At 43.9% G+C, this 10,924-nt stretch overlaps 1 protein-coding gene across 1 annotated transcript; it reads right to left on the bottom strand.

Moving 5' to 3' along the window:
* Nucleotides 1–416: 416 nt before the first annotated feature.
* On the bottom strand, nt 417–8,051 carry klhl38 (kelch like family member 38). Its single transcript, XM_033018860.1, has 3 exons — nt 6,696–8,051; nt 1,103–1,208; nt 417–975 (listed from the first exon to the last, which is right to left on the bottom strand). The coding sequence occupies exons 1-3, from the start codon at nt 8,049–8,051 to the stop codon at nt 686–688; spliced, it is 1,752 nt and encodes a 583-aa protein (XP_032874751.1). The 3' UTR covers nt 417–685.
* Between the last annotated feature and the right edge of the window lie 2,873 nt (nt 8,052–10,924).

Raw genomic sequence — 10,924 nt, 5'->3', positions numbered from 1 at the left:
AGGCAGGGTGAATTAGAGGGCATCATCAGATGGGGAGACAGATAGAAGGTTATGTGGCAGCAAATGAGACTTTGGGGTGGTGAGTTGAATCCCAGCCAGGATTCAGAATGACTTGGAGTGGTTTAGTATTGTATCTGCCTCAACCCACTACCCCCGACAGCACATTCCGGATACTCACAGATTCTGTGTAAAAAAACTTGCTCCACTCATCTCCTCTGAACTTTGCCCCTCTCATCTCAAAGCTATGCCTTCTAGTGTTTGATTTTTCCATCCTGAGAAAAAGGTTCTGATTGTCTCTCCCGTCTATACCTCTCATAATATTATATACTTCTCTCAGGTCTCCCTGCAACCTCTGATGTTGCAGAGAAAACAATCCAAGCCTGCCCAACTTCTCCCTGTGGATAATTCCCCCTAATCCAGGCATCATTCTGGGCCTACTCTGTGCCCTTTCCAAAGCCTCCACATCTGTCTAAGAATGGGGCAGCCAGAGCTGCACACGATGCTGCAAATGCAGCCAAACCTAAGTCTTACAAAGCTTCACCATGTCTTCCCGACTCTGATACTCAATATCCCGACCGATGAACGCAAGCATGCCACAACAGAGGAATACCACACATGGACAAGTGGAATGGACTTATGGTCTTCTCCTGCCCAAACCACTTGCTGTGACACTCTGTCACAACACTTACATTGTGCAGGATTTGTAAGGAATGCTTTGTAGCGTTAGACACCCATGGTCAAAGAGTTTGTGTGGGAGGCTTCCTTTAGATGTCCAGCTATCTGTCTCTGGGTCATAGCAGTCAAAGGCATCACTGTCTTCAATGATGTGGTCAGAAGTGATATGTCGGCCTCCAGTAACGTAAACTTTATTGTTTACAACTGTGGCCCCATGGTGCATCTTCCTCTCTTTCATATCGGCACATTTTATAAACTGGCTGCTCTTTGTGTCAAAGGCAATAGTTCTCCTTGTGTATCCTAAAAAAAAGAAGAAGCAGACTTAAAACATAGCCATCATTCCCAGGCATAAAGCAAAATAATCTGCAATTCTGTGTCAAGGTGTCAGCGGAGGAGTAATAGTTCTCAACATGAATGCAACACGTACCTCCAATAATAATAATCTTGTCCCCAACCACAGCTGCGGGGCCACAGATGTTTTTAACCATTCTTGTCTCCATTCTGAACCACATGTTCCGCGATATGTTGTAAACCTGAATCATGTTACAGGATTAACAAACCAATATTACAAAAAAACTTCTGAATGAATTCTGCAGCAGGGTTAACTCCAGTGTAACTAAAGGGCCTGTCCCACTTTCACGACCTAATTCATGACCTTTTTTACTCGTGGACATTTTTCATCAGGCTAGAAAAAAACGCCGGGGCCTACTTGATGCCACAAGTACTTACGACTGGCACCACGACCTACCTACGACCTCCTACAACCTCATGACGACCATGCTGCGAGTATGAGTCAAGGGCAAACTCGGCAGAGATTGTGAATTATGTCGTGAAAGTGGGACAGGACTTTAAAAGTACTTGCGCCTATGTTATTGAGAAAGAATGAAGAGTCTGATAATATTGAAAATAGGAAAGAGAAATTTTAGTTTAGTTTAGAGATACAATGTGGAAACAGACCTTTCGGCCAACAGGGTCCATGCCGACCATTCGCACTTTGAGACGTTGGAGGAAACCGGAGCAACTTGAGAAAGCTCACGCATTCACAGGGAGACGTACAAACTCCATACAGACAGCATCCATAATCAGGATCAAACCCAGATCTCTGGCGCTTGTAAGGCAGCAACTCTACCGCTGCCTTTCCAAACTTTCCAAAGCTATTTATTTGAAGGGATTGTTGGAGAGATGTGATTAATCTTGCTTGAAAGAGAATCAAATGCTTGATGTATTTGAGTATAGGAGCAGGGAGGTTCTATTGCAGTTGTACAGGGTCTTGGTGAGACCACACCTGGAGTATTGCGTACAGTTTTGGTCTCCTAATCTGAGGAAAGACATTCTTGCCATAGAGGGAGTACATATTCCTGGGATTCCACCAGACTGATTCCTGGGATGTCAGGACTTTCATATGAAGAAAGACTGGATAGACTCGGCTTGTACTTGCTAGAATTTAGAAGATTGAGGGGGGATCTCATAGAAACTCACAAAATTCTTAAGGGGTTGGACAGGCTAGATGCAGGAAGATTGTTCCCGATGTTGGGGAAGTCCAGAACAAGCGGTCACAGTTTAAGGATAAGGGGGAAATCTTTTAGGACCGAGATGAGAAAAACATTTTTCACACAGAGAGTGGTGAATCTGTGGAATTCTCTGCCATAGAAGGTAGTTGAGGCCAATTCATTGGCTATATTTAAGAGGGAGTTAGATGTGGCCCTTGTGGCTAAAGGTATCAGGGAGTATGGAGAGAAGGCAGGTACAGGATACTGAGTTGGATGATCAGCCATGATCATATTGAATGGCGGTGCAGGCTCGAAGGGCCGAATGGCCTACTCCTGCACCTATTTTCTATGTTTCTATGTTTCTATGTAATAGTGCATTGGTTCTGTACATCCAAAATGTCTTAGATTCTCACAAACTGAGCAATCCCATCATACCATTCCCATTCTTATTTCCCTATAACTCTGCAACTTTTTCTCTCATATCCATTAACTCCCTCTTGATTTTCCAGTCACCCATCCACACGAGCGGCAATTTACCAGTAGGTCTATGGGACGTGGGAGGAAACCAGAGCGCTCAGAGGAAAGCCACGAGGTCCCGGGGAGAACATGTAAATTCAACACAGACAGCACCGGAGGTCAGGGTCAGCACCTTCGACGCATATAACTCAGGGAAGATTTCTGTGCTGATATGTTCACTTGAGGGGAAACCCAAAAATATGGAGTCACAAATATAAGAGATATTCTTATGGTAAATCCATTTGGGAATTGACGAGAAACATTTTTAACCAGTGAGTGGTCAGATCTCTGGAGGTGAGTAGTAGAGGTGGGCTTAAGGGGAAGCTGGATGAAGAGAGGGAAAGAAAGATGCGATGATGGGATAGATGGGGCATGTAAGTGGAGTCCTGGTTGAACCATAAATGCTGGCACAAGGTTGAATACACAGGGGTACTGATCGAGTATTCAGTGGCCTTGACAATTAGTCCAAGGACATGGGCTTGAGTCCTGTGGAATTTGATAATTAGTTTCTTTCTGCATTTTTTTGACCAGATTCTTTTGTAAAGGTGCTCTTAATAATGGTGCTTTCCATTGACTGAGAGAGCACACAGTCCATTTCTTTCCTGCTGCAGTTGTTACCCGTAGGAAGATGGGGAAAACTTGATAATTAATGGTAGTGTCTACATGGTCGGGTCATATGGGTTGAGGAGCACTTGGGGATGGACAATAAATGCTGCCATTGCTTAATGTCTGATCCAGTATATGGATAAATAAAAATAAGAAAGGTACTACAGGATATCTGGATCATTGGACAAGCCTGACGGAGAGAATTGTGTCCAAATCTGGGTGACAAACTTGAGAGAGAGCTGCAGAGATTTGCCAGAAGGTTGAGGGACTTGTTTAAGATGCAGAGACAGTGGTTGACGTCAGAGCAGAGTTTAGGTTAGTTTATTTTAGTTTGAATTTAGTTTAGTTTCGAGATACAGCGTGGAAACAGGCTCTTCGGCCCACTGAGTCCACGTCAACCTGCGATCCCCGCACACTAGCACTACCCTACACACACACACACACACACACTAGGGACAATTTTTAATGTTACCAAGCCAATAAGCCTGCAAATGTGTACGTCTTAGGAGTGTGGGAGGAAACTGGAGCACCCAGAGAAAACCCATGCAGGTCATGGGGAGAAGGTACAAACTCCATACAGTCCGGATCAAACCCGGGTCTCTGGTACTATGAGGCAGCAACTCTGCCGTTGTACCACCATGCCACTTAGTTTAGTTTATTAATGTCACATGTATCATGGAACAGTGAAAAGCCTCTTGTTGCACGCTATCCTGTCCGTGAAAAGACTATACATGATTACAAGCTGTGTACAGATACAGGATAAAGAGTATAACATTTAGTACAAGATGAAGTCCAATAACATCCAATTAAAGATAGTTTAGAGGTTTCTAATGAGGTAGATAGTAGGTCAGGACTGCACTTCAGTTGGCGAGAGGACTGTTCAGTTGCCTGACAACAGCTGAGAGAGGGTTAAGGTGAAATTTATTTCGGTTATTCAATCAAATAGAGATTTGTTTCCTTGACATTTGGATGAATAACTGGAATAAAATAAATAGGAAAGTACAGATGAGAAGAGGAGAATTATTTTTTATATAGTGCGTGATCTGGGACGTTCTGCAGATTGAACAGGAGGTTTCAAAAGAGAACTGGATAAATACAAGAAGCTGAGGAATCTGTGGGGCTATGGAGATGAGATCTAATCGGATCCCTGTTCTGTCGAAGGGTCTCGACCCGAAACGTCACCCATTCCTTCTCTCCTGAGATGCTAAGTTACTCCAGCTTTTTGTGTCTATGCCCGTTCTGTAGAGTTGGCATGACCACAATGGGCTGAATGTCCTCTGTGCGCAGTGAGTCATATCATATGACTCAGTATCTGAATGGATGCAATTGTCTGAGTTATACTGTATTTGAACATTGTGTGGAGCAGCACTGATGGGGGTTTAGGGGTTCCATCGTGATGAGTCTGCCCTGCAGAGTATTGCAATTTTGGTCACTTAATCCACAGCAGATAAATTATTCATCAACTATTTTACAAAATTGTCAGCTAATCACAATCTCTGAACAAAAGCTTTGCTCTGGATATATCTCAGAGAGGTGAAACGTTTAAATGCTCGATCTCAGTTATTCTTGATCACATTATTTATTGATTGTTTTAATTCTGCTGTCTCATGTTTCATGACTCTACCAACTAATGTTCCGTTAATGGAGTTTCCATCTTGGTTAAACAGCCCATACAAATATAAATCATCAACGACAATCACTCAGAGAGCAGGGGATTAATGTTACAGTTATCTTCCACTTCTATTTAGACATTTCTGAAAGCTCGTTTTCAATCCAGGCTAAATCATCCTGGTATGTTTGCCTTATTTCCAGATTTCCAAATTATTTTCTCTCTTTTTTGTATGGCTTTGTAAATATTTGATTAGTGTATAAATGTAAATAATTTGGTGTACATATAGCTGCTGGTGTACATATGGTGTACATATAGCTGCTAGATTTGTATAAGATAATTATAAGCAGTTGAATAAGGGGTGGGAATGAATAAGCTTTGGCTTCTTCCTGCTCTTTTTCGGATACATACGATTTCATTTATTTATAGATATTGTTTATGACACTTTATAAATATTCTTGTTTTGTTTTTTTGTATGCTGTTTCACACTTGTTTTTTATTCTTTTATTCTGTTTGAAACAAATAAATAAATAAATAAATAGATAAATAAATAGATAAATAAATACATTCTTATTGGTGCTCATGCATTAATCCTGAAGAAGGGTCTCAACCCAAAACGTCTCCTATTCCTTTTCTGACTCGCTGAGTTACTCCAGCTTTTTGTGCGTATCTTTGTTAAACCAGCATCTGCAGTTCCTTCCCACCCAATCCCGAACACTAGTTTGTTTATAGCTCAAATAAAATTGTGATTGATCGAGCAACTTCAACGTGAGCAACTTTACGAAAGCTAACCGTGCATAAAAACGTTTTGATGTTTATGCTTTGTACATCTGATTAGCAGGATTATTAAGCAGAGGAATGCCAGACTGCCAGAATTCTGTGCGTGTAAAGTCTTCCAATAAATCAAAAACATCCAATGAGAAATATTGTGTCTTTAACTTGGCCAAATTTCCTCAGGCCGATTAACTGGAGCGTTAGAAAACAAAGTTTAACACCAAGTCACGTGAGAAGGATTTAAGGCAAATGACCAAACACCTGGCAGAAAGTAGGATTTAAACGTTTTAAGGCTGGAGTGAGGGGTGGAAAGGGTTTAAAGAGGGAATTCCAGATCTTGACAACTGAAGGTATAGATATAAGTGGTGCTGCCATTGAATGTCAGGAAGCCAAAATTCATGGTGCGTATAGATCTCGGAGGTGGTTTAAGTTTCAGTTTATTATTGTCACGTGTACTGGGGCACAGTGAAAAGCTTTATTTTGCACGTTATCCAATCAGATCTGATAATACTATACATAAATACAACCAAGTCGTGGATATAGGATGCGGTGCGGATATTCTATCACAATCATATAACCATATAACCATATAACAATTACAGCACGGAAACAGGCCAACTCGGCCCTTCTAGTCCGTGCCGAACACGTATTCTCCCCTAAACAACAAAAGAGAATTTTAAAACTGCAGCTTCAGCTAGGGGCCAGCGTGAGATAGTGTGTGGCATGGTGAGGGGCAGCACCACTGGCGGACTGGCCAGGGTGTCAGCTTGCCCAATGGCAAGTGGGCCCCTGATGAAGTGGGCCCCCTTTGTCTCCTGGCAACCAATATTTTTCGACCCAGTCCGCCACTGGTCAGCACAGCTTGGGGAGGTGGGCAGCCTGCAGAGTGCTCGACATCTGTAGGTTTATGGAGGGAGGATGATGGGAGCCCAGACACCTTGGGATGGTCAAATGTCACAAGGCGTCACCAACTTGTGTCATGGCCCCTCCCTTTCTCCGAGCACTGTGTGCTCTGACAGCCGTACCTGTATCAAGCGAGCGGTATTCTGGACCACGTCCTCCCCGCCAACAACATAGAGGCGCTGGTTGACGGCAGCGGTGGCCGGGTGCAGCACGGCAACAGGCATGGGAGCCATCTTCTCCCAGATACCAAACACACTGTCATACCTGTGCATGGTGTCCAGTATCTCCTGACTGGGCCCAATTCCTCCCAGAGAGAAAATACAATTCATGTGCGCCAGAGTCTGATGGGAATAGCAGGCGAGGGGCATGTCTCTCTCTGACCGCCAGCGATTCATTTTCAAGGAGAAGCTATAAACTCTGGCACTCGCAATGCTCTTCTTGTTGTCACTGATCAGTCCCCCGAGGAGGTACACATTCCTGTGTAGACATACAGATGAAGCTTTGTAAAGATGTGCGGGAAGCTTCGAGAGGGCTAGCCATTGCTGTTTTGTGTAATTATACAAGAACACCTCCCTTGTGGTCTGATGGTTGCTCTTCCTACCGCCAATGGTGACGAGGAACTCCTGGGAAGAACGCCTGCGTGGTACGTGCCACAGGGGCTGGACGTTAGGGCCGTTTGTGGGGCTCAAGGAAAATAGCAACCTCAGCGCCGATTCCAGGATACCTCTGCACATGGATGAGGCTTGGACGAAGGGGTTGTTGGCGATGAAGTGGAAGAGGTAGGTGGGGTGCACGTACTGGAGTCGCACCTTCTCCAGGAGCTTGTGCGCGTGCCGCTGCCTGGCCTCTGGGTCGTGGCTGATCCAGGTGGCCAGGGCCTCGAATACCTGCTCTTCTTCGGCGCGGAGTTCATCGTCTCCGAGGTAGCCCGCCATCTCGGTGCAGGAGAGCTCCTTCAGTTCGTCAGAGGATGCCACCTCCAGGAAGTGCTCCAATGCCACCTCTTTGGCCCCACACTGCAGACTTTTGCAGTCGTACACTTGCGCCAGCCTTACCATGCCCAGGCAGTTGTCAGCAGTTAACTGACTTTGCAAGTACACTGAACAAGCCTCAAGCACCCTGGGGTACTGGTAAATTGCAGCAGCATCCATCAAGGGGAAAACATTTGCCGTGTTTATAGTCATTTCACCTGTATACACATAATCCACAAGTAGAGTCAGAATGTCCCCATCGATCCCCAACAACTGCACCTGTTTCAGGAATCTTTCTTTGAAGTTGTGACAAAACATAGCCCTGAAATAGGGACTACTTGATGCCAATACGTTTCGGTGACAAGGCACCTCTTTGTTCCCAGCACAGAGTACAACATCGGTTAAAGTCCCTTCATGCCGTAGACTATTAAGCTGCCTTAATAGTTGGTGAGACAGGTCCATTTCTTTGAACTGAAATGAGTCATGAGGAACTGCAGGGTTATTCATGCTGTAAAAACAGAAAGATTTTGCAATGTTAAAGATAACGCCAGATCGTTTTAAGAGGAAATTCTTGCGGCAAGCTTTATGCATTTGTTATCATTTGATTCAGGAAAAATTAGATAAGCAAAAACTATAAACATTCTACGATTGAACACCGATGAACTGTTCATGGCTGTGGGTTGATCACGGATAGCAATGCATTCTCAAAAGTTTCACTTGTTTTATAAACTGCATGAGTTGTTGGCAGAAGCCAGGGATTTTATAGGTTGTTTTTATAAAGATAGTCCACTGAAAATGCAGACGTTGGCTGTGGAAAGTAACAGCTATGTTCTGAGTTATTGTGGTCAGGAATGTACTGTCTGAAAGGGAGTGGAAGTGAAGTCTATGTTTGTTATAGAAGGGAACTGGAGAGATGGTTATAGAATCATAGTCATACAGCATGTTAACAGATCCTCTACCCAACTTGCCGATGCCAAGATGCCTCATCTACACTAGTCCCACCTGCCTGTGTTTGCCCCATAGCCTTCTAAATCTTTCCTATTCATGTACTGATCAAAATGTCCTTTAAATGTTGCTTTTGTACCTGCCTCAGCAACCTCTTCTGGCAGCTCATTCCATATGCTCACCATCCTTTGTGTGAAAAAGTTGCCCCTCCGATTCCGATTAAATCTTTCCTCTTTCACTTTAAACCTTTGTCCTCTGGTTCTTGATTCCTCTACTCTGGATAAAAGACTCCATGCATTTACCCGAATCATATCCCATTTTATAAGATCACCCTTTATCCTCCTGCTTTCCAAGGAATAAAGCCCTAACTTGCTAAACCTCTCCCTATAGCTCAGGCACTCGAGTCTTGGTAACATCCCCGTAAACCTTCTCTGCACCCTTTCCAAATATGAACTCACTAATGTTTTTTGCAATTGTAAAATAACATCTCAACTTCAATACTCCATAATAGACACAAAGTGCTGGAATAACTCAGCAGGTCAGGCAGCATCTCTGGAGAAAAAGGATGGGTGATGTTGCAGATCGGGAACCTTTTTCAGACTGAAGGTATGGAGTTTGGGGGAGGGGGGAGGGGTTAGGGTTAAGAGCTGGAGGCTAGCATAGACCAGAACCATTCAAGACCAGCCACAAATGATCTCATCTTCCAACTCCGCCCTGCCTGAGATAATTTGTGCCCGGCCTTGAATGGTCTTGGTCTATGCTCACCTCCAGGTCTTATCCCTACACCCCCCACTCCCCCCCCCCCCTCTTCCCCAACCCCATACTTTCAGTCTGAAAAAGGGTCCCAATCCGAATTGTCACCCATCCTTTTTCTCCAGAGACGCTGCCTGACCCGCTGAGTTACTCTAGGACTTTGTGTCTATCTTTGGTACATTAATTTTTTGAAGAGGTTACTCGGGAAATTGATGAGGGTAAAGCAGTGGATGTTGTATATATGGACTTCAGTAAGGCCTTTGACAAGGTTCCTCATGGAAGGTTGGTTAAGAAGGTTCAATGGTTGGGTATTAATGGTGGAGTAGCAAGATGGATTCAACAGTGGCTGAATGGGAGATGCCAGAGAGTAATGGTGGATGGTTGTTTGTCAGGTTGAAGGCCAGTGACTAGTGGGGTGCCACAGGGATCTGTGTTGGGTCCACTGTTGTTTGTCATGTACATCAATGATCTGGATGATGGTGTGGTAAATTGGATTAGTAAGTATGCAGATGATACTAAGATAGGTGGGGTTGTGGATAATGAAGTAGATTTTCAAAGTCTACAGAGAGATTTATGCCAGTTGGAAGAGTGGACTGAAAGATGGCAGATGGAGTTTAATGCTGATAAGTGTGGGGTGCTACATCTTGGCAGGACAAATCAAAATAGGACGTACATGGTAAATGGTAGGGAATTGAAGAATGCAGGTGAACAGAGGGATCTGGGAATAACTGTGCACAGTTCCCTGAAAGTGGAATCTCATGTAGATAGGGTGGTAAAGAAAGCTTTTGGTGTGCTGGCCTTTATAAATCAGAGCATTGAGTATAGAAGTTGGGATGTAATGTTAAAATTGTACAAGGCATTGGTGAGGCCAATTCTGGAGTATGGGGTACAATTTTGGTCGCCTAATTATAGGAAGGATGTCCACAAAATAGAGAGAGTACAGAGGAGATTTACTAGAATGTTGCCTGGGTTTCAGCAACTAAGTTACAGAGAAAGGCTGAACAAGTTAGGGCTTTATTCTTTGGAGCGCAGAAGGTTAAGGGGGGAATTGATAGAGGTCTTTAAAATGATGAGAGGGATAGACAGAGTTGACGTGGATAAGCTTTTCCCACTGAGAGTAGGGAAGATTCAAACAAGGGGACATGACTTGAGAATTAAGGGACAGAAGTTTAGGGGTAACATGAGGGGGAACTTCTTTACTCAGAGAGTGGTGGCTGTGTGGAATGAGCTTCCAGTGAAGGTGGTGGAGGCAGGTTCGTTTTTATCATTTAAAAATAAATTGGATAGTTATATGGACGGGAAAGGAATGGAGGGTTATGGTCTGAGCGCAGGTATATGGGACTAGGGGAGAATACGTGTTCGGCACGGACTAGAGGGTCGAGATGGCCTGTTTCCGTGCTGTAATTGTTATATGGTTATATGGTTATATGGTTATACCAGCATCTGCAGTTCCTTGTTTCTATACTCAATACTCTGACTAATGAAGGTCAAATGTGCCGAAAGCCTTCTTGCCCACCCTATCTAGCTGTGGCACTACTTTCAAGGAACAGTACATGCATCCCTAGATTCCTTTGCCCCTGCCATTCACTGTGAACAGTTGAAGATAGTTGGAGAAGTAACATTTGCAAGGCTTTGAGGAAAGAGTAAGGGAAATGATATTAATTGAAGGGCTCATTCTGAAA

The sequence above is a fragment of the Amblyraja radiata genome, chromosome 4 (genome assembly GCF_010909765.2).
Source record: "Amblyraja radiata isolate CabotCenter1 chromosome 4, sAmbRad1.1.pri, whole genome shotgun sequence".
Classification (NCBI taxonomy): Eukaryota; Metazoa; Chordata; class Chondrichthyes; order Rajiformes; family Rajidae; genus Amblyraja; species Amblyraja radiata.
Note: the sequence above shows the minus strand (reverse complement) of the source record. Positions and strands in the feature narration are given on the sequence as shown.

What these genes read in the sequence shown, in the direction of transcription:
- klhl38 (XM_033018860.1), bottom strand. Translation starts at nt 8,051, where the DNA reads ATGAATAACCCTGCAGTTCCTCATGACTCATTTCAGTTCAAAGAAATG. An exon ending in ATACCGCTCGCTTGATACAG is followed by an intron (nt 1,209 to 6,695) that starts GTACGGCTGTCA and finishes AACATGATTCAG; the next exon opens with GTTTACAACATATCGCGGAA. An exon ending in CAAGATTATTATTATTGGAG is followed by an intron (nt 976 to 1,102) that starts GTACGTGTTGCA and finishes TCTTTTTTTTAG; the next exon opens with GATACACAAGGAGAACTATT.